Here is a 24,673-nt window from a genome sequence, read left to right as displayed (position 1 = left end):
CACAGTTTATGGCCCAAACAGTCCCCTCCATACGAAGGATTTTTGGGTGGAGCTTTTAGACATTTTTTGCCTTTCTTTTCCTTTATGGTGTGTGAGTGGTGATTTTAATGTTATAAGGAGAAGTTCAGAAAAATTGGGAGACTCTAGTTTAACTTCAAGCATGAGGGATTTTGATGATTTTATAAGAGACTATGAATTACTTGACCCCCCTTTACGAAATGCACCATTCACTTGGTCAAACATGCAAGAGTCACCTATGTGTAAGAGATTGGATCAGTTTCTTTACTCAAATGAGTGGGAGCATTTCTTCCCTCAAAGCCTTCAAGAAGTTCTTCCTAGATGGACATTGGATCATTGGCCGATAGTTTTGGATACCAATCCTTTCAAGTGGGCCCCAACACCTTTTAGGTTTGAGAATATGTGGCTGCAACATCCTAGCTTCAAAGAGTGCTTCAGTAGTTGGTGGAGAGGTTTTCAAGGAAATGGTTGGGAATGTCACAAGTTCATGAGGAAGTTACAATTGTTTAAGGTCAAATTGAAAGATTGGAATAAGGATTCTTTTGGAGAGCTAAACAAAAGGAAAAAAAGCATCCTAAATGAAATAGCTAACTTTGATGTCGTTGAGCAAGAAGGGGTTCTCACTTCTGAACTTTCAGCTCAAAGAGCTTTAAGAAAAGGGGAGCTAGAGGAATTAATTTTGAGGGAAGAAATTCATTGGAGACAAAAAGCGAAGGTGAAATGGGTTAAAGAAAGGGATTGCAATTCAAAGTTTTTTCATAAAGTGGCTAATGGCAGACAAAAAAGGAAATTCATCAAGTTTTTGGAGAACGAAAAAGGTTTAGTGTTGAATAATTCCGAGAGCATCACAGAGGAGATTTTACTTTAGTTTAAAAAGTTCTACTCGAGTCCTCCTAGAGAGTCTTGGAGAGTAGAAGGCTTAGATTGGTCCCCTATCTCAGAAGATAGTGCTCTAGGTTGGATTTCCCTTTTACTGAAGAAGAGATTTCTAAGGCCATTTTTCAATTAGATAGGGATAACGCATTGGGGCCTGATGGATTTACCATTGCAGTGTTTCAAAATTGTTGGGATGTGATCAATGGAGATTTAGTGAGGGTGCTTGCAGAGTTTCACAGAAGCGGGATTATTAATCAAAGCACTAATGCCTCCCAAAAAAGGCCTAATAAAGAAAATCTCAAACTTTAGACCCATTAGCTTGATCACTTGTCTCTATATGATAATAGCCAAAGTTCTATCAGAGCGATTAAGAGAGGTACTACATGAAACTATCCATTCTACTCAAGGTGCTTTTGTTCAAGGGAAATAAATTTTGGACGCAGTTCTTATAACCAATGAGATACTAGATGAGAAAAGACGATAATGGGAAGAAGGAGTTGTCTTCAAAATTGTCTTTGAAAAGGCTTACGACCATGTGAGTTGGGATTTTTTGGATCATGTGTTGGAGAAGAAGGGGTTTAGTCTTAGATGGAGGACCTAGATGAGAGGTTGTTTGTCTATGGTCTCTTATGTAGTTTTAGTGAATGGAAACACTAAAGGGTGGGTTAAGGCCTCTAGAGGATTAAGACAAGGTGACCCTCTTTCCCCTTTTTTGTTTACTACAGTCGCAGATGTACTGAGTAGGATGCTGTTGAGAGCAGAGGAAAGAAGTTTGTTGGAGGGTTTCAGGGTTAGTAGGAATAGAACAAGGGTGTCCCATCTGCAATTTGCAGATGATCCATTTTCTTTCCTAACACTTGTGAGGAAGATCTGCAAACTCTCAAGATTTTATTGTTAGTGTTTGGGCATATTTCGGGCTTAAGGTTAACCTTGACAAGTGTAATCTTTTTTAGATCAATCTTGATCAAAATCATCTTTCTAAGTTGGCAAAGTTGCTTGATTGTAAGGCTTCTGATTGGCCTATACTCTACCTAGGTCTTCCTTTGGGAGGGAATCCAAAGGCTTGTGGCTTTTGGGATCCAGTGATTGAGAGAATCTTGCAGAGATTAGATGGGTGGCAAAAGGCTTATTTATATTTTGGAGGTAGGATAACTCTTATTCATTCTTGCCTTACCCACATTCCTATCGACTTTCTCTCTTATTTTAAAATTCTCGCTTCAGTGGCTGTAAAAATTGAGAAATTGCAAAGGGATTTTCTATCGTCAGGGGTTGGGGATGGTAAAAGAGATCATCTTGTTAGTTGGGATATAGTGTGTAATTCGAAGGTAAAAGGAGGATTGGGATTTAGGAAGATTTCTCTAAGGAATCTCGCTCTCTTAAGGAAATGGTTGTGAAGGTATCCTAGGAAGAGTTCAACTCTATGGCATCAGGTCATTTTAAGCATTTATGGGACACATCCCAATGGTTGGGATGCCAACACTATAGTCAAATGGTCACATCGTTGTCCTTGGAAGGCTATTGCACAAGTCTTTCAAGATTTTTCCAAGTATACTCGATTTGTGGTAGGAGATGGGGAAAGAATTTGGTATTGGGAAGACTTATGGTGGGGGGACCAACCTTTGGGTTCCCAATATCAAAGACTATTTAGAATAGTCACAGATAAAAATATTCTTATATCTTCAATTCTCGGTTATGCTCGTCCCTTCTCTTGGAACTTTAATTTCCGTCATAACCTTTCCAATTCTAAGATAGAAGATTTAGAAAGCCTCATGCGGACACTGAATTGTTTGCATTTATCCCCATCGGTTTCAGATGCGAGATCCTGATCTTTATCTTCTTCAGGGCTTTTTACAGTCAAGTCTTTTTTTCCAGCCTTGTCCCAATTTTCCGATTCTTCTCCAGTTTTCCCTACAAAGTTTGTATGGAATTCTCAAGTCCCTTTTAAAGTCAAATCCTTTGTCTGGTTGGTGGCACACAAGAAGGTAAATACTAATGACTTGCTACAATTGAGAAGACCCTACAAAGCTCTTAGTCCTGACATTTGTAAGTTATGTATGAAGCATGGAGACTCAGCAGATCATCTTTTCCTACATTGTTCTTTGATGATGGAGTTGTGGCACAAATTATTTCAGTTAGCCAAGATGGATTGGATTCCCCCAAGGAACATCTCCGACATGATGTCGATCAATTATAAAGGTTTTGGATTATCCAAGAGAGGGATAGTTTTATGGCAAACTGCGTGCATTGCTTTAATTTAGGTTATGTGGCAGGAAAGAAATGCGAGGATATTTGAGGATAAAGTAAGGAATTCAGAGAATCTTTGGGATTTCATTCACTTCCTTGCTTCTCTATGGGCTTTTTGTTCCATGGTTTTTAAGGGCATTCCCCTTAATGTGTTACAACTAGATTGGATAGCAGTGTGTAGCTCCAACGGGATGGTCTAACCTAGAGAGTTTGTTTGTTTTTACATTGTAGCTTCTTGTTTTTGTATTCTTGTTGTTTAGTTTTTCTTTGGTGGGAGGATTCTTCATCCTTCTCTTGTACTTCTTATTTCTATCAATATATCTCTTTGTCGTTTCCTATTAAAAATTTAGATGAAAGCATGTTGTCAAGAATCAATACAAGTTAGAATTAGATTTCTAAATTGGCTTTGTTGTTAAAATATAAAGTTTTGAATGGCCTTGAACCTATTTTGGTCTATTGGCAAATCAAATTAAATCAAATTTAATATGATTAGGAAATTTGAATTAGTCAAAAGTTATTTATTCTAGATTTGGTTGTTATTTCCAGTTGTTAGAATTTGGTTTTAAATTTTTTTTTAATTTCAAATAAAATCAAATTGTGGTCTATATCAATTTGCAGTGATCCTAGGAGTGTTTTTAGGGATTTGTTGTAGTCCTTGGCTGTCCCTAGTCTATTTAAATGTATTACCTTCAATTGAATAAAATAATGCAGCATTAGTATTCAAACTGTGTTCAGGGTCTTCCAATAAGGGGTCTCCTAAGGCTAGTGTCTTTTAGGACCCGATTATAGATAAAATTTCAAGGAAATTGGATGGGTTGAAAAAACATTTTCGTCCTTAGGTAGAAGAATAACTCTAATTTTATATTTGTTTGCCTCACATACCTAACTGTGAAAAGAGAGAAAATGGAGGATCCCTAATTTTTGTTATTGAAAAATTGTTAATAATACACATTGGACTTGGGTATATATATACATGTTAGTGGGATGCACAATACAATAAGGAAAGAAAAGGAAAAGTAAATAACTGAAATAACTGTACACTATCTAACACTCCCCCTCAAGCTGGAGCAGCATATATGTTATATGCACCAAGCTTATTACAAATGTATTTAACTCTAGGACCTCTGAGAGATTTAGTAAAAATATCTGCTAGTTGATCATTTGAATTGACAAAATTAGTCGCCACACATCCTAATGCGATCTTCTCTCTAATGAAGTGACAGTCAACTTCAATGTGTTTGGTCCTTTCATGGAAGACTGAATTGGATGCAATATGCAAAGCGGCTTGGTTGTCACAGATGAGCTTCATTTGTTCATCCTTTCCAAATCTCAACTCCCGAAGAAGATGTTTCAGCCATATGAGTTCACATGTTGCCAGAGTCATAGCTCGATACTCGGCTTCAGTACTAGATCTAGCCACTACATCTTGTTTCTTACTCTTGCAGGATATTAGGTTACCTCCAATAAAAACACAATACCCGAAAGTGGAACATCTATCTGTGGGTGAGCCAGCCCAATCTGCATCTGTGTAACCAACAACCTGGATATAACCTCTGTTCTCGTACAACACACCTTGGCTTGGTGTGCTTTTGATATATCGAAGAATGTGGATTACAGCATCCCAATGGCTATCACATGGTAACTGTAGGAATTGACTAACAACACTCATAGGAAAAGAAATGTCTAGACAAGTAATGGTGAGGTAGTTCAGTTTACCTACAAGTCGCCGATATCTCCCAGGATCTCCTAAAGGCTCCCCCTGTCCTGGTATAAGTTTGACATTTGAATCCATAAGAGTGTCAACCGATTTACAGTCTCACATACCGGTTTCTTCCAAGATGTCTAAAGCATACTTCCTTTGGGAAAGAACCACACCGGAACTGGATTGAGCTATCTCAATCCCTAAGAAATACTTGAGTTTCCCCAAGTCTTTAGTCTGAAAGTGGGTGAAAAGGTGTTGCTTTAGTTTCTAAATACCATTCTAATCATTGCCTGTAATGACGATGTCGTCCACATAAACTACCAGATAAATACACTACCCTGAAGAGTTATGATGATTGAAAACGGAATGGTCTGCTGTACTGCGGAACATGCCAAACTCCTAAACAACAGAACTAAAACAGTTAAACCATGCTCGAGGAGATTGTTTCAAGCCATATAAAGAATGGTGTAACCTGCACACTAAACCAGACTCCCCCTAAGCAACAAAACCAGGTGGTTGCTCCATATAAACTTCCTCAGCAAGATCCCCATGAAGGAAAGCATTTTTAATATCTAACTGATAAAAAGGCCAAGAACGCATAGCAGCCATGGAGAGCAATAGACGAACAGAAACTATCTTGGCCACAGGAGAGAAAGTGTCACCATAATCAGAACCATAAACCTGAGTATAGCCTTTAGCAACTAAGCAGGCCTTAAGGCGATCAACCTGACCATCAGGGTCAACCTTAACTGTGTAGACCCAACGACAACCAACTGTAGATTTACTAGAGGGTAAAACAACAAGATCCCAAGTGTCATTGGAGTGTAAAGCAGTCATTTCATCTACCATTGCCTAGCACCAGCCTGGATGGAAAGCCTTAGGGGTGCTCTTGGGAAGAAAGACAAAAGATATAGTAGAAACAAATGCAGAATAAGGTGAAGATAATCGATGGTAACTCAAAAAATTGTAAATGGGATGAGGATTACGAGTCGATCGATTACCTTTCCGAAGAGCAATGGGTAAGTCAGCAGAAGGAGGCAAAGTCGGGGCAGGAGAAGATAAAAGGGATAGGAAGTGAGTCAACAGGTACCTCGATCAAAGAAGGAGGAACAACGACACGATGACGGCGATGATAAACCTGAAGTGGGCGAAAGGCACTGCATCAGGTGGGGAGATAATGGGAAGGGGTAAGACTTCAGAAACAAGAAGAGACTGAGAGGTGGAGAAGAATGGTGAGTCCTCAAAGAAAGTGACATCAGCGGAGAGAAAGTAGTGATGAGTCTCAGAGGAATAACAACGATAACCCTTTTGAAGTCTAGAATATCCCAAGAAGATGCATTTTGTGATTTTGGCAGAAAGTTTGTCATGTCTAGGAGTGAGAATATGAACAAAGCAAGTACAACCAAAAACACGAGGAGGAAGGAAATAAAGTGGTTAGTCAAGGAAAAGAAGAGAATGAGGAATCCGATCGTGTAATACAGATGAGGGCATACGATTAATCAAATAACATGCTGTAAGAACAGCGTCCCCCCAAAAACGAAAAGGAACATTACTATGGAGAAGGAGAATACGAGCTGTCTCAACAAGATGTCGATTCTTACGTTCAACTACCCCATTTTGTCGAGGAGTATAAGCACAAGAAGACTAATGAAGGATCCCATGTTGGGACATAAATGAAGTAAATGGTACAGAAAAATATTCCTTGGCATTGTCACTACGTAACACACGAATCGAAATATTGAACTGGGTTTGGATTTCAGTATAAAATTTCTGGAAAATAAAGAATAACTCAACTTGATTTTTTATTAAAAATAACCAAGTACATCGAGAATAGTCATCAATGAAAGTGACAAAATACTGAAATCCTAAAGTAGACGCGGTCTGACAAGGACCCCAAACATCAGTGTGGACAAGTTCAAAAGGAGACTTTGCCCGATTATTCAAACGCTTTGGGAACGAGAGACGAGTATGTTTCCCAAGCTGACAAGACTCACATGCAAGCAACGACAAAGATGAAAAACAAGGGACCATTTTCTGGAACTTGGATAGACTAGGGTGGCCTAGGCGACTGTGGATGAGGAGGGGAACATCAGTGGAAATGCAAACTGCAGGAGTTGAAGGCGAGGTGAGGTGATAAAGGCCTTGAGACTCACGTCCTATGCCAATCGTCTTCCCCGTACTCCGGTCCTGCAAGGTCACAAATTTATCAGAAAAAGTGATAGAACAATTAAGAGTGCGAGTTATTTTGCTGATGGAAATAAGATTAAAAGAACACTCAGGGCGTAAAGGACAGAATGGAGAGGTAGGGAAGGGAGAGGTTGAGTTAAACCAAAACCTTTAGCCATAGTTTAGGAACCATTAGCTAAAATAACAGTAGGTAAGGCAGAGGTAGTAGTAATAGAAGAGAAAAGATCCTTATTACCAGATATGTGATCGGAAGCGTAAGAATCTAGAATCCAATGTCCAAGAGAAGATGTGTGGATAAGACAAGCAGAAGCATTACCAGTCTGGGCATCAGAAGCAATAGAAGCTGACTTGGTGGCCTGATAGCGGAGATAATCATCATACTCACTGTCAGTGAGGGAAATACCCTGAGATGTGGAGGAGCTGGGAGGTTGAGGCGGCTGAGGATCAGATGACTGGGCCACCTGGGCAGTGCGGGGAGGCCGCCCATGTAACTGATAACACCGATCATGAGTGTGGCCAAGCTTATTGCAATAGGTGCAATGAGGACGTTGGCCTCTACCTCGGTTACCACTGCGTCCTCCTCGAGAGTTAGTTTGAGAAACTAACACAGAAGAATCTGAAGTGTTATCAGATGGCAAAGTCTGAGTGGAGGAGATACGGAGGAGGCAAGCAAACACATCATCCAAGGATGGAACGGAGGAACTGCCAAGAATCTGATCGCGAGCGGTCTCAAGATCTGGATGGAGGCCAATAAGCGTAAGAACCATGAAGAACTTGTCAATCTGTGTTCGTTGATCCCCAACATCAGTAGAAAGAGGCATCACGGTCAAGAATTCCTCCTTAAGAGAGGCAATCTGGCCAATATAAGTAAATAAATCCATGTCTTGTTGTCTGACATTGACAATAGAAGAAGCCACCTTATAAAGACGTTGGATATCATTCGTGTATAGCCCTTTTGCCTGATTCCAAAATTTAAAGCATGTTTTGTAGGCCCGAAGATGAAGTAGAATCTTAGGATCAATTGATTGCCATAACACACTACATAAATGTGCATCTATCTTCCTCCATTGTACTTTATCAACCTCAGGGATATTCACCTCCTGCGTAACAAGGTGATCCTCATAATCTTGACCCATAAACCAAAGCTCCACAGAGATAGACCAGGACAAATAATTTTCACTGCCAACCAATTTCTTCAAAGTAATCATAGGAGATCAAGATATATGTTTGGATCGAACAGAGCCCTAATACGACTTCAGATCGCGGCTGAAAGAAGAAAAAAAAACTGAGGATCAGCGGTTGTGAGAGACCAAATAGTAAAGAAAAACAAATGTGGCACTACTGAAAGGGTAGAAGAACACTTCCTAAGACACGTGTAGGGCTTGGGGTGGAGAGGAGGTCACCGGAGGTCGCCGAAAAGACTGTTTAGAGGGCCGGCTGAAACAAAAAAACCCCCAAAAAATGCACTTGCAGGGCTCAGAAGGGACAAGCACAGATGGAGGGTGGCTAGACGGCATCAGGCGAGGCTGGAGGTGGAAGCGTGTGGCCGAAAAGTGCTCCACACACCCTCACTCACCGACGCGTGAGGTTAAGGCCGCCGAAGAAGAAACACGCGTGGCTGGCGCGTGGATGAGAATCTCCCTCCAGTGCTTTGACAAAACTTGAAGATCTCCTCCTTACGCACCTGATGGTATGGTCGGTGTCGAAAAATGACGTCGCTGGAAAAAGTCGCGACGGTGAGGGTTTTCTGACGATGAGAAGGTTGATCGGAAAGCTTTAGGAGATGGGAAAGATGATCGGAATGAAACACAGTCACTAAAAGGTTTCCTAGAATTGATTCATGGATAAACCGGAAATAATTAGGGTTTTTTTTTTTCTCCCTAGGCTCTAATACCATGTGAAAATAGAGAAAATGGAGAATCTTTAATTTTTGTTATTGAAAAACTATTAATAATACACATTGGACTTGGGTATATATATACATGTTAGTGGGACCCACAATACAATAAGGAAATAAAAGGAAAAGTAAATAACTAAAATAACTGTACACTATCTAACACTAACAATTTCCTTTTGTTATACAAGATGTCATCTTCAATGGCATTACAGAAATGCAAATGGATTTCCTTTAGTCAGGGTATAGGGACAGAAAGAGAGATCATCTTATTAGATGAATCCAAGTGTTCAAGACTAAGGAAGTAGGAGGGTTGGGGTTCAAAAGAATATCTTTAAGGAATAAGACCCTCTTAGGAAAGTGCCTTTGAAGGTATCCTAGGGAGAGTAAAGCTCTTAGGCACATAGTTATCTTGAGAATCTAAGGAACAAATCCAAATGGTTAGGATGCAAAAATTGTAGTTATGTGGTCACATCATCGCCCTTGGAAGTCCATTGCCCAAGTTTGCTAGGAATTCTACAATCACCCTTTTTTGATAGGTAATGAGACAAAGATCCTTTTTTTATTTTAGAGTTATGGCACAATCTATTCAAACCAGCCAAATTGAATTGGGTTCCTCTTAGAAGTATTAGTGACATGTTGACCATTCTCTTTAGTGGTTTAGGAAATACTACTAGAAGCAAAGTTTTATGACAAATCGCTTGTCTTACATTGATTTTGATAGTATGGCGAGAAAGAAATACAAGAATTCTTGAGGATAGGTGGAGAACTTTAGAGATGATATGGGTTTTAGTCTATTTCTATTCATCTTTTTAGGTCTCCACTATTACAGTTTTTAAGGGCATTCACTTCCACATTATTCCATTTGATTGAATTTTGATATATAAATTAAAAGCGTTAAAATAGCAATGTTGAGTTGTTTTGATGTCTATTGGAGTGTAATTCTTTTCCTCTGTTTCTTATTTGTTTTTGTAATTTAGGGAAGGATTTCTGATCCTTCTTTTGTAATATCATATTTTTTGTGAATTATGGTTTTGTTCCCAATTAAAAATAAAATAAGAACCAAACAAATAAAAATAAATAAATAAACTTGCAAAAAAGGTGATCTTTTATGATTTGATCAAATCCAATCACTTGGAAAACCATTGAAGTAAGGAAATAAACCACCCGCTTTCGTGCATCTGATTGTCAATTCAACCTTGTGCTTAAGAACAAAAGAATATTCATGTAAACAAGAAATTCATTTTTCATGTCAATGATTTAAATTCTTTTAAGAGTTTGGTGCTTCATGATCTGAATATAAAACAAAATCTTTATAAATAAGATAAAATTGCCAATAAAGAAGTGCTTGTACCAACACATAGAATTCCTTGTTATAAATTGAATATTGTAGGCATATGTGAGAATAATTGTATATATTGATTTGAGGAAAAATTGTATATCTATAGGCAGCTATACGATGAGGGAAAAAATGGAAAAACTCCTAAAAATCTGTCCCAAAACTCATGGAAATTTTAATTCTAACTTCATAATTTAAATTGTTATATACAACTATTGACTATCTATTAAGAGGTTCATGCAACTATTGACTATCCTATTGAGAGGTTCAATACTAGCCACTTGAAACTTCATCCATAGGTTTGTGTCATGTGAAAACCTGGTAGACAGATGATTAGCCTTGTGTTTATTCAATGCCCTAGCACCTTACTCTTTGGCAAAGACTTCTTTAATAAATCACCATATATTGTGTGGCTCCTAGTGAGATTCAAAGGATGTTAAAGATCCCATTTCAAGGTTTGGCTATAGTAGAAAGAAGTGTGTCCTATGGTTCAATGCTATATTGACTATTGTGTGGATAAAATAGACAAGAATAATTGAAAGAACTTTCCTTAATAGTATAACTTCCCAAGATCATTAATGTGATAGGTGTGTTTTATTAAACTCCCTAGGTTCTAACCATGCTTTGAAATATCAATAAATATGGATATATCGGTACTTGGATTTTACGAATATGTCGGAAATATCAAAAAAATATCAGTGGATATTTTGACAAAAATATAAGTAAGGTGAAAATTATTCAAAATTCATGGAAATATTTGGAGAAACTCCAAAAATTATCAAATAAATAAAAATACACATGTTAAAGTTATTTTCTAAGTATAATTGACATAGGTGTAGCTAAACAAAAAAATATCAGAAAGCAAGGATATGTCGGTATTAATAATTTATTATTTATTTAATCAAATTATTTTTAATTTATAAAATACTAGAATTTAATTATTATTTTTTTTTATTTTCGTATTTTTAGAATAAATTTATATTTTTAATATTTTAAAATAAAAACATTCAAAATTAAATAAAATTAAAAGGATAAATATAAAAAAAATTAAAAGTGAAGTGATAGTAATTTTTTAAAATAGGATTAATGAGATAAATGATGATACATCTAATATTAAAACTATAATTTATTTAATTCAAATGCATTCAATAATGTAAAATAAATAATGATGCATATATAATTTTTTAATATTTATATTTTTTTTATATTTAATGATCATATAAATGATATTAAAATACTTGTTAAGAAATTTATAATGGTGGTTTTTATATATTTATTAATTAATTAAATAAAAATTTTAAATAGAACAATCAGAATTTATTTATTTATTTTTTAATAATAAACTTTAACATATTTATTATCTACATATATTAACAAAGAAGAAGTTGGCCCAACCGCCCAGCGGTAACTAGGCTTGAACCTAAGCCTTTTGGCCTAGGCTTGAATCTTGGCAGTAGTGGCAACAGGCAAAAATATTTGAAATTTGATTGGTTTGACACGCTAAGCCCACCAACTCCATGTTGACCAAAGTTTGACTTCCCGAAAAATCAGCAAAAAGCCAATAAATGCCGATATTTTAACTAAATTCTAGAAAAATCGATCAAACGACTTTCGATATTGAATATAGTGTCGGCCTCACCCGATAAGCGAAATTTCGCCGATATTTTGGTGAAAAATCACAACATTTCAAACCATGGTTCTAACAAAGGAGTTTGAAGGCGTTCACAATGAGGAGTATATCGTTGGATTCACTTGTTGTTTGTAATTTTACAAATACAAATGCTGCATTCATTGATATATGGAGGTTTCCTTCCCTAGCATCTTTTAAGCTAAATCTTGCCAATAGTTTGCTAGGGCATCTTGGTCAAAGGGGGATTGGCCATATGTTTAAAAACCATTTCAAATGACAATATCTTAGCCCTCTCAAAACCAGCTAGTAGAGACTTGGCTATTGAGGTAAAGATTTGATCTCTTGTAGAGGCCATAAAGGGGGGAAAGGTTTAGGCTTACAATGTTTTTTGGATTGAAGGTAACTCCACTATCATGATCCAAGGACAACAAAGAAAAATTCCTCATTTTGAGATATGCCCATTTAATAAAGGAGACACACCACATTATTCTAGAGAATTTCTAGCGGAATATAAAGCAAAGAGGAGGTATCATAATTAATACACAAATTTCCTAGCCATGAGAGGGGCATCTACTTCAAAAGTCCTTTAAGGTCATTTAGCATGTGTATAGAGCTACTATACTATGATTACTTATCTTTCAATTTAATGTCATGAAAGAACACATCCTCTCTTTTCCAAGTCCTTACTATTCCAGAATTAATTTTTTGTTGCTTCTTACCAATATATGGAGTGCATTAGTTAGACATTTTAAAATTAAAAGATTAGCAAATTTCAAACAAAAGTGTATCTGCATGCAAATTATTTGAAGTGAAAGGCAAACTAAACATCTATCAACTACAAAAAAGAAATAAATAAATAAATGTTTTATGAAATAAGTACAACAACAAACCTTTTGTTCTGGAGGACCAGTACCCCTTGACTTTTTATTCCACAACTCCTGAAGACCTTTCAAATTCCCATTTTCTTGATCCAAATTATTAGAGTATCTGGAGTTTCCATCACTCAATCGTTGTCCTTTATTCTTCCTAAAAAAGCTCATACCAGAGGGCCTTTGATGTTGAGCAATGGAAGAATGTCGTCTCAAAGCAGACAAGACCTCCTCCGTCGTGCTCCTAATTTCAGATCCAAAAACACAGGAATCCCACTGTTTCAACCACAAGAGGACCTGCAGAACAACAATACAAGGTTAATTAATCATGAAAAAAAAATTAAACAAACAGAAACTCCAAATGTAAATAAGCCTTCTAAGGTTTTGGCTTTGTAGGAACTTCAAACTAATACTATGAACAATATGTTCACCTCACAATTTGTCTGTTCATCACTGAGAAGCTCTGTAAATGAACTTGGAGCATATTTATCCACCCAAAGCTGTTCATTGACCACTTGTGTTTCAGGGAGGATTGCATCATTCTGCAATTCAGAACTTGCTTGCAAAGCCTAAGCATGACAACAATATTCATAAGAAACATTATAATGTGTAGAAAATATTTTCTAAAAGGGAAACAACTTCAATGTTCCTACCCCTAAAAATTAATATTGTACATCACATAGCATGATAAAATTTAAGATAATTTCTAACTTTATATATGAATTGAGACAAGGGTTAATTTTTGGATTTCTTTAGTGAAAATTTGGTGGTTCATATGGCCTTTTGCATAAAACTTCATAAGATCTTCTAATAATAAAAGTCATCAGAGAGTCCCAGTTATGCAGCAAACACTTCAAAAGGAGTTGCGGCTAGCTTGAGCACAATACTCTCAAACATGTTTCAGACATTTCTCAAATGTGTCCAAAATTTTGAATAATTTTTTCATGGCCTAAATAAATCAAACATTCAGTGGAAAAGTATAAGGTATTTCCTAAATAAAGAAAAATAATATAGTTTGGAAGAGAGACTACTGAAGAGGAGTAATACACTATCAAATTCCCCAAGCTTTTTCTTCCTGGTAATGCAATTGTGAGTTTGGAAATTTAAATAAATTTACTAATATTTGTATTATTATATAAAATATAGAAATAGTATCTTTTTTTCTAATAGTTAAATAAGAATCACAGTAATATATTTTTCATGTATAAGTCCTTCAAAATTTATCATGTCATATTGGACTTGTGTCTCATGTCCAAATCCTATTCAAACTTAACCTCTTCCAAGGGTGATGTACTCATGTCTCATGTCTATGTCCATGCTATATAGTATCAAAATTAACCACTTCCAAGGTTCTCAATTACCAGAAGAGCTTCAAGGCCCCAATGGATCATTCTGGTTTTATCAAGTAGCTGCCATCCACTAAATTTTCTTAAGACCCTCATAGGATTCAAATCATAAGATGATGTGTTACCCATATAGACAAAATGGAAGCTTCTATATTGGTAACCTGATTTTGTGAAACAGTGATATGAACAAAAGCAGTTCATGAATCTGATCAAAACAAAAAAAACAAGAATAAATTGATATTCTGCAATAAAGGTGACCAGTTAGGAAAGCTTCGATGCTACTTACAGCATATTAATGAATTTTTTATACACAAAACCAAGTGATTTTCTTTAATTCATCAAGTTAAATATCTGTTCAATGAAAGAAAAGAAAAAAGAGCATTGACATCAAACATGAATTATTACAAGTTGTTCTCACAAATAGAACACTAAATAATACCATTGCCCAAAAAAAAAAAAAAAACCAAGAAAAAAAACAATATACCTTTGTGAAAGCATCTTGTTCCACTCTTTGCATTAGAACACTAATGGGTTCCAAAATAAGACCTGTAAAGTGGATAGATTGGGAAAAGATCAAAGGCCTGGAATCAACTACTTCAAATATTAATTTTGTGCAAAAATAATATCATATACAAATGAATAAGGATGCCTACAGAATCTTGGAATTATACAAAGTGAGCAATGTCATAAGGACTCAATCTGTGAAAAAAATGCCCTTGACTCCCATTCATGGTAGGTAGAGTACCACAGAAATCACTCCATGTAACAGATAAAAGAAAACAGAACTGTAACACATCAAGATCTAGTCAAAGTATTTTGACATTTTGATCGATCAAGTTGGAGGTAGGGTGCTGGCAAGATCACAAAGAGGATCAAAGGATTCTCAGAGTGGATTAAGTTTGGAGCTAAGCATTTGTCTTTGTTGCTGCAAGGGGTGGAAGTATGTTGTTAGGATGTAAATCTGAATAGCTTCAGAAAGGCCTAGACAGACAGGAGGAAGAAGTTTCAACTTGGAGCTCAAGAGCAATGTAGCTGGCACATTCTCCTCATGTGTTATGTTTGCTCAATGGAGGCAAAGAGATTTTCCCTTGTGTTCCCAAAAGGAAGGAGAGTATTAAGGGGGTGGGTGGTGCTAGCCAGAAAGTTAAGAGCCCTTGATGTAGAGCTTCCCCTTGGATTTTTTGAGGTACTCAAAGCCAACAATTCCCTTGCTCCAGGTTGTATAGCCAAGAGCATCAAAGAAGGAACACCTTTTACTAATGCAGTAAAAGATGGTTGGAGGGGTGTGGACAAGGTTGTGTGGTTTCAATTTGGAGGTTTGGATTTTTTCAACAAAATGCAGGTCATAAATCAATGTTTAGTGGGAAAATGGGGTAAGGTCTCAGGTGAGACACTATTTCTTCCATCCTGAAAGTCTTGGGTTAAGTATAGTTGGAGAATGAGAGTGGATATCCATCTTGCCTTCATAGGTGGCTTTCCTATTTTATTTGAGTTTGGATTTAGTTATGAAGTCAAAAGGTCCTTAGAAAAGAGTGACAATGTTCAAGAGGAAGAGGCTATTGTAAAAAAAAAAAAAAAAGGGTTCTAAAGGTTGGCTAACTTAGGGAAGGAGATAAGGTGGCTGAATCTTAGGTGATGATTATGGGTCTTCCTTTGTTTTTGTGGCACAGAGGCTTTTTTAAGCAATTAGGTGAAGCTTGTGGAGGCTTCATAGTTGTAGATGAAGACACTGCAGCACACTGAAATTTATAGTGGGAGAGGTAGTAGTAAAAACAGATGGAAGGAAGGTCCCAAGAAGTTTGCAAGTTATGGTAGGAAAGCTTTACTTCGCCATTCAACTGTGGTGGGAGATTCCACCATGGATGTTGGTGGTGAAGCCGCTCAAGCTTAGGTAGGGGCTGGAGGTTGGAGAGGACTTGGACGGTGCTTTACACATCGCAGCGAGACTAGGGTTGGTGGACCATATGCAAACAAACATGGGGATGTTTGCATGTCACCCCATGAAATGAAGGGGGTTGCATTAGGTATAAGCGTGGATGGAGGCTTAGGCACTATGGATGCGTGTTGTGTTTCTTTTAAAGGGGAAGGTCTAGGCCTAATGGAGATGATTGGCCCTTTAGCATTACAAGAGCCTTATGCAATCTCTCATCAGGCTAAAACCATGAGCTCTAGCAATCGTGAGGGTTTCGAAGGTTCATTACTCTCTGACATGATTGTAAGTGTCAAGGATGATCTCAAACCCACGGTTGAGAAGAGATTTCTAGTTAAGGTTGTGTTGTTGACTCCTATGGATGTAATCCTAGTGAAGAAGGCCTCCTACTTCCCAAGTAAGCTTCCTTACTCCATACTCTATTAGGGTATAGGGCATTCTCTCCTTTTTCAATCTCAAATGGCAATCTTCCAATGGAAAAGACAATAGGGAGTATGGTTCACTGGGATAACCCTCTTAATGGGTCTTTTCCAAAGGCTGAAAATTTAATGGTTGGAATTTCTGCTTTATTCTGAAAAATGGAATGATGGTGGAGATGTTAGCAAGCACTATGAGAGGTGGTTGTAGTGATCAAGAAGAAGGATTCATTGAGGAGCCTTCCTCATTATGTGATTCCCCTCCATGTAGAGCGAGCCAAATCTTCAACTGCTCCACAGATACCTTCAAAAATTAGCAACTTTCAACATATTTGAGGGAATGTCAATTGAGGATCTTAAGGAAGAAGATAATGGCTTCTTAAAAGGGTTGGAGAACAGAAAGAGGAGCAAAGATTTAAGTCGAGTAATAAAAAAGAATTTGGCACTTGGATCCAGATTTAAGAGGAGACTTCGCAAAGTGGAGTGCTCCATTAACCATAATTCAACTTCAAGAAAAGGGAGGAGGAATAGAAGCTATTTAGAGATATGCAAAGTTTAGTGAAGAAGATTTGAATCCTTTTGTCCTCTTTGCATCTTGAGAAGGAAATCCAAAGCCTCAAGTGCTCAGTCAATTATAATAGTGTTTCAACCACAGTAAAAGGAAAGGGGAGAGGGGTGCGGAGTTAGTGGCAGGGGTCTCTGTTGACCACTAGTGGTTCGACTAGGGGTTCTTTGTTCATTCTAGGTAAGGTTTTTTATGTTTTTCTCTTTTTTGGTTTTTCGCTAAGGGGTTTCCAGCCCTTGTTGGAGCTAGGTGTTGGTGGGACGGTGGGTTTTAATCTTTCTCTCTTCTTTTATTGCTTGCCTATGGGTCATATTTGTATACTCCATGTGTGCTTTGTTGCACCTTTTTGCAAGCGTTTTTAATATATTTTGCTTATTTACCTATCAAAAAGAAAATATTTGAATCCTTTTGTGAAAGATTTGAAAGTCATATTAATGATATAGAAAAACGGAAAGTAACAAAGGCTTTGATCACATTGTAGAGGGTAAACCTAGTTCATCTAGAAGAGACCAAGGTGTAATAAATGTCGAGTTAATTGGTGAGGAATTTAGGAGTACATAGAATATAAATTGGGGTAATGTGGAGGCCAGAGGGCAAGTAGGGGGTATTTTAGCTTTTTTGGGACAATAAGGTCATGAAGCTTCTGAAGGTAGAAATGGGGTGCCTTCTCTTTCATGTTGGTTTAAGAACTGCAAGGATAATTTTATTTAGATGCTTTTAGGAGTGTATAGGTCAATTCATAATGGAGAGAGAGAGAAAGAGAGGATCTATGGTCAAAATTGGGAGATATTAGAGCATTGTGGAGCAACCCTTGTTGCATTGGAAGGGATCTTAATGTTTGTCAAATTCCTAGGGGAAAGAAGAAATTTGAAGATCATAGATGAGCTTCAATTGAGGGATCGTCCCCTTGCGGTGGTTCCTTTTACTTAGTGTGGTGATCTAAATATTCAATCCTTTTCTAGACTGGATAGCTACCTTGATTCAAAAGAGTGGGAAAGTCACTTCAATTGTTTGACCCAAAGTGTGTTGCCTAAACTTGTTTTTGATCCTACTCCTATTTTATTGATGAAAAGGAGATGAGGAAGGGCAAAATGCCTTTTGGGTTTGAAAATATGAAGCTAAATGTAGAAGGTTTTAAAGACCTAGTTAGAAATTGGTGGGAAGGCTACAATGTTAATGGCTCTTATAGCCACATTTTAGCTAGCAAACTAAAGGCTTTGAAGCAGGATCCACAAGTCTAGAATAGAGAGGTGGTAGGGAATTTGTCTACTAATAAAGTTGTAACTCTCAACAAGATTGGTTTCGAGGATGCAAAAACAAAGGAGACCGCCCTTTCAATGGAGGAAAGTGAGGTTAAGAGGGGATAATGGAGGAGTTCAGAATGTAGGTAGTAATACAATAGATCTCTTAGAGGTAGAAATCACGAGAATTATGGCTAAAAGAAAAAGAAAAAAAATTCTAAAGTTCTTCCACAAAATGTCAAATTCCCATAGAAGGACTTATTTGGTTACAATTAAAGTGAACTTTAAGCGGGAGGAGAGCTTCAAAGAAGGCCTTCTTTGATGAATTAGTTGATAGTCCATATGGAGAAAAAAGGCGAAGGCTTAGGCATCAAAAATTTGTCTATTCTAAACAAGGTCTTCCTTGGAAAATGGTGTTAGAGATTGCAACTAAGAATAATCCCTTTGGAAGCAAGTCATTATAAGGAAGAGTGGGGAGGAAGAGGACGGATGGTGCTCGAGAGCATCGAAGGAAAGGATATGGGGTGGAGTTGTGGAAGGCTATTAAGAGCAAGTGAGAGGAGTTTCATAATAAGATTGGGTATAGGGTGGGAAATGGTAGGAGGGTAAAATTTTGGAAGGATAGATGGTACAACAATGATTCCCTAGAAGAGGCTTTTCCTAAGTTGTTCTCTATGGTCCCTGCTAAAGATGTACAATTGACTAATTTGTGGGAGTAGAGTAGGTAGAGAGGTTGTTGGAATCCCTTGTTTACAAGACAAAACATCGACTAAGAGTGAGGAGAGGTGTAGGTTTTTTAAGAGATTGCAAGGACAAATAATTAGAAGGGATGTAGAGGATATCATAATTTAGTTGGATATCAAAGAGTGGCAAATTTATAGTTAAATCACTTTATTCCTTCAGAAATCATAGAATGGAGGCATTTCCATCTGGCATTATATGGACCATGGGTTCCAATGATAGTTGACTTTTTTGTTTGGAAGCTTTATGGGGAACATTCTAACTTCAAATCAACTCAAAAGGAGGGGTTCACAGTTGTCGGGTAAGTGTTATTTGTGTAAAGTAAAGGAAGAAACGATGGACCATATCCTCCTTCATTGTTCCAAAGCAGTCATGCTTTGGCAATTAATTTATACTCTATTAGGTGTTCAGTAAGTGGTGATCTCCTTAGTTCGAGATGTCCTTCTAAGCTAGCACATACCCTTTGTAGGAAAACAGTGTGGAGAGCAGCTCCTTTATTTTGATTTTTGGAGTAGAGAAATAAGAGAGCTTTCGAGAACACTAAAAATGCAGATCGAGCAATTAAACAACTATTTATGTACAATTTTTTAGAATAGGTTAGGGTACACACAAGAGACAGCTCTTTGTCAATGATCAACGCTATCGATAGTTGAACTCTAAGAGTCTAAGTAAGGCAAGGGTGTTGTTTTTTGTGTTTCCCTCTACCATGTTTCACCTTTAGCGCTTGAATACACCATGTATACTTTTGTGTGCCCTTTTGATAAGCACTTTTAATACAATTGATCCTTACCTATCAAAAAGACCATGCCAAATTGTTGCAAATTTCTTTCATTTAGAACATTTGATAACTTGGTACCTTCTTTCCAAAAGAATAAACATAAAAGAAATCCAAAAAGAGTATTCATTCTATCATGTCCCTAAATTGTCTTGCATTCAAAGGAACAACACTTACAACCATAACGTTGGAATGCTAGTTAGTGAATTCAAGACATGTGTCAAGGCAAATCTCAAGAAACATTCATAACACCATAAACCTAATTTGCAAGAGTCATGTGGGGCATAGCTTAATACACAAGGATCACTTCATGACTGACTGCAAATCTGACGTAATTTTCAGAAATAAGTCTCTCACAACATAATAAAAATATCAAAATCATACTAAACTCAATTCAGTGAAACCTTAGTCCTAACAATTAGGGGTGTTAGGTAAATCCTATTTTGCCACTTGCCCCTACTTAAGGTAATATCCTCCCTTTAAAATCATGTGACCTTCTCAAAATTCCAGTTTGTCAACCCTTGAAGCCAAAATTCCAGTTTGTTAACACTTGAAGCTGGAACTTGGTTGTCTGGACAAATGTGATGAAACTATTTTGATACACTTCAGGTCATGCTATAACCTAAACTTCCAAACAAAATAAGAAATATGATTATTTGGTTTGCTAGTGACTAATATACTTTGGCTGGAGGTTCCTCGATAAAAATCTAATCAAAAATCAGAGTTCAAGCTAATATTTCACAGAAATAATAAAAAGAAGAACAATGATGAAATTCTTCAACAAATTAATATGATAGGGCAAATGCAGTTTCCCTCTCTATATCATCAACATCCAAGCAATTATGGCAGTGATTCCACAATTGAACTTCATTTGGTTGCCAAGAAGATGAGGAAAAAGAAAAGGAAAAAGAAAAGGAAAATAAAAAGGTAAAAACTCAAAACACCACTTTCAACTAAACAATTGCCGCATTGACTAAGTGGAGCTCTGGTGATTATTTTTTTTTCAAGATCCAGACATAGCAAAATTTAAAGACATGTTTGGTTCTGTTACCAGAAAACGGTTTTCAAAAACCAAAATTGTGTTGTGGTCAGTTGATAAATACGCCCTAGAATTCATAGATTGCATTTACTGTTCTTTTCCTTCATTCTCTCGGTAACCAAACAGCTACCACAAAACTAGACTCACCCTTGGTGCGTCCCTCTAAATCAAGTTTCTTCAACCTCCCGTCGCTCCCAGTCGCGCTAATCTTCAAGTAAACCCTGTCACCACCTGGTCTAGTCACCGGAATACAATCACCGTCAATCTCTGACGCGTATCGCGAAACGATTCTCTCCTCATCAACAACCATAGGCTCCAAATCACCGTCACTGTTCTGCGGCAGCGAGTACCGCAGCCATACTTCCTCAGCTCCGGTCTTAGACAGATCAGCTTTGCTACGCTTTCCAAAATCGAGGGCATCTGGTCCGTCGGATAGGGGGCGTTTCTGGCCATTGACTTGAGGTTGTGAGAGTGGTGAAGGAGGTTCAGGGAGCTGTTCTTCTTCTTCTTCAGGGTAGGGTTCTGGGGGTTCTTGGTCTTCGTAGTCTTCGAGGTCTTGGTGGAGGTGAGAATTGGCTTCCAGCCATTCGAGCTCTTCTGGGAGGGGAATGTACATGTTGGCGTCCATTGATGGGTGAAGGTGGGTAGGAGAATGGTTGCAGAGAAGTGATTGAGATTCTGGCACTCGTTTGGCGGGAAAGTGAAGAGAATAGTGACAAAGTCGGGTTAAGGTGGTATTGGTGGTACTTAAGGGAAGAAGAAAAAATAAATGTTTAAAGAGAAATAATTTTCTTGCATTTGATTTTATTATGAAAAAATAGGGGAAGAAAATCTAGTATAATTAAAATTATTATTAGTTAATATATTTCAAAAATATTTAATCTTTATAAAAAATAAAAATAAATATCTTAGTGACTTTAAAATTATTCTAGCATTTTCTGTTTTTCTATTTTTTTTCTCCTCCGTTTTTCTCTATCATTTTTTTTATAATCAAAGATAGTCTATAAGGGTATTTAATAAATTAATCTAATCACTCCATAACTTAATTTAAATTCATTAATTAGATATATTTAATAAAATAATTTAATATTATAAATGAATTTTAAGTAATAAGTCAAAAAAATTAACTTATTTTTAATCTTTATTTTTTTTTTGTATCATTTAATAATATATGGTAATGGTATATTTTACAAGTATAGTTCTACATGTCACACCCCAATTTTTTTTTCTTCTTATGATTATTATTATTTATTCTTCAACTAAAGAATTGATACTCAAATACAGTATAAATGCTCTCAAAAATTTAAATGTTGAGTTCCTACTTGAATTTGTTCAAAAAGAGGATATGGAAAACCTGTTATAAAGAGTACATCCTGTAATAAACATTGTGACTATTGAGTTAACAAAATATGTTTTGTTTCACAAAAGAAACTTGTACAACATTAATTTACATATACCAAACCCCATTGTTTACTATGGGTAGCCCATACTACAAGTGTATCTAACAAATATATACATTACATCATTCCAACAAAAGGTGTAGTCTTGATACAAAAGGCATGGCCTCAAAAGACTTTCAATATGAGCAAACAGCATCCAATCACAGTAAAGCATTGCTCAAGCATTCTTTCCTGCATAGGTCTTCTGACCTGCATCTATAGGTGGAAGGAATAGGGTGAGTTCACAACTCAGTAGGAAAGTTTATAACCATCCTAAGTATACCCTTAAAAACCTTGAATTAAACGTTTAATAACATGCATGATAAACATTTCATAACCATTAACAAATGTGTAATCATGTCAAACATGTAAGCATGTGTTTGTTGGTTTCATCATTTCTTTTCCCCATCCATCCTTTCACAACTGATAATTTGCTGACTCCCAACAATCTACACAGCAGATATCAATGCTCCACAAGATACTTGATCAATATAATATTGACTATTCTGGGACATCACCCAAGGGCAAGTCATACCCCGTGTCTTTTGGGACTCATACCCAAGGGCAGGACCAACCCCGTGTCTTTAGGGACTAAAACCCAGGGGCAGGACCAACCCCATACACCCACATCGGAGTGTCTTCCTCGAGGGCTTTAGGGACTTTCACCCAAGGACCCACGGTCCCACATAAACAATATATCAAATGATAAGGCCTGTAGCATCACATAAGCACTTCGCCACCAATAAATTCTCTGAATATGATCTGTGATAATTCCATATCCTTCTTGCAATGCAATCACACCATAAACCATTTCGACAACACAAAACCACAAATCTTCATACCAATATACGTTCCAACATCATGGTAACATTTCAATGCAATAAACCGAGATGCAAATGACACTTTAAAAGATTTTATGAAATCATAGAAATAATATAAAACTCCAACAAATAATTCAAGGAAAGAAATCAAATACACCATAGAATAGCATAAAATTCCCTACCTTATACCGACTTCCTTTTTGTGTTTCTTCTAAGTAGGCGATCTTTGCCTATTACGAGGAACTGAAATGAAACAACATAATTTAGGTTTTAGTAAATTGTTGCAAATTTTTAATTCTCACATTCTCTAATCTATATCCTACATGTTTTCAAATCAAATATGAATTGAATTAAACAATATTTACAATACATATTAATTTCCCTAATTAATTACCAAACACTAATTCTTTTGATTTTCTTAAAGCCTAACCTATTAACAAATCCCAAGTGTCCAAATAACCCAATTCATCACATGTTTATTAATCTATTTTTCAATCAAACCAAATTAAACAAAGATTTATGCTGATCTTACTGTTAATAAAATACTTAACTTAAAATACTTTAATCTTTAATTAATTGTGATTTTTAACTAAAACAAGTTTATAGGTAATTATACTCAACTTTTACACAATTTTTACCATTAATTCTATTCAACATACCATTAGGAACCAAAATAAACGAAAATTACAAAATTAAACACTTGCTTACCTCAAATCTACACTTTCTCTCTCTAGTCTCTCTCTCTAACCCAAGTTGCTACAGGTGAAATGGAGCAAAACGAGCTGCAGCCCCCTTATAAAGGGGTCTCCAAGCACCCAAGCATGAGGTGGCAGCCCACATGGCTGCCACCAATCCACCCAAGTAGGAGGTGGCATTCCACTAACCTTAATTTCCAAATTTTGCACTTTAGTCCTTCAAGTTATCAAAAATAAAACCCATAATTGCCCATTAGTCCTTTAGGTTTTCATAACCCTAATCAGTCCCTAAGAACCTAATAAGCATGCTTAGATCATTAACTAATCCCACTTAACCTTAATCAAAGTTTAATTCATAATTAAACATGATTAGCACTAAACTAGTTTTAACATCTAATTAAGCAAGCTTAAAGTTAAGTACTAAAATAATCATTATTGCCTATTTAATTCATTAGTACTAGGTGTTACACTACATCTACTACATATCTTTTATAATAAATGTTCATAGTTATCTCATATATTTATCATACTGTAAATAGATGTTTAACAAATAAAGTTATTATTTAAGCTTAATAAAAATAAATACGAGTTAAAATTAATGAAGATAAATATTAATTAAAATCAGTGAAGATAAATATTAGTTAAAATTAATAAGAATAAATATATTAATTAGATGATTTATAATAAAATTTAAATTAACTTTATTAAACAACCTTAAATCTTAAAGTTTAAAATAAATAATAAGTTTTAAATAATAGTTTAAGAATAATTTAATTTAAAGTCAATTTAACTTATCAAGTAATAAGTATTAAATTTTACAAAACACCCTTCAAGTGGTAAAAATTTTAATACCAAAATTATAGGTGCTCAATTTTATAAATAAAAAGTGTTTTGTATTATTTTAAT

The 24,673-nt window shown here is 36.3% G+C and overlaps 1 protein-coding gene across 1 annotated transcript in view; it reads right to left on the bottom strand.

The window, feature by feature from the left end:
* The window catches only part of LOC100854098 (uncharacterized), a 38,477-nt gene extending 17,342 nt beyond the window's left edge, over window positions 1-21,135 (bottom strand). Inside the window, 4 exon segments of the mRNA XM_059741150.1 lie at window positions 12,781-13,056; window positions 13,191-13,328; window positions 14,590-14,651; window positions 20,960-21,135. Coding sequence (XP_059597133.1) covers window positions 12,781-13,056; window positions 13,191-13,328; window positions 14,590-14,651; window positions 20,960-21,122 — 639 coding nt within the window. The 5' untranslated portion in view covers window positions 21,123-21,135.
* Between the last annotated feature and the right edge of the window lie 3,538 nt (window positions 21,136-24,673).

This window comes from Vitis vinifera, chromosome 2 (genome assembly GCF_030704535.1).
Source record: "Vitis vinifera cultivar Pinot Noir 40024 chromosome 2, ASM3070453v1".
Lineage (NCBI taxonomy): Eukaryota > Viridiplantae > Streptophyta > Magnoliopsida > Vitales > Vitaceae > Vitis > Vitis vinifera.
This window is presented reverse-complemented; position numbering and strand designations above follow the sequence as displayed.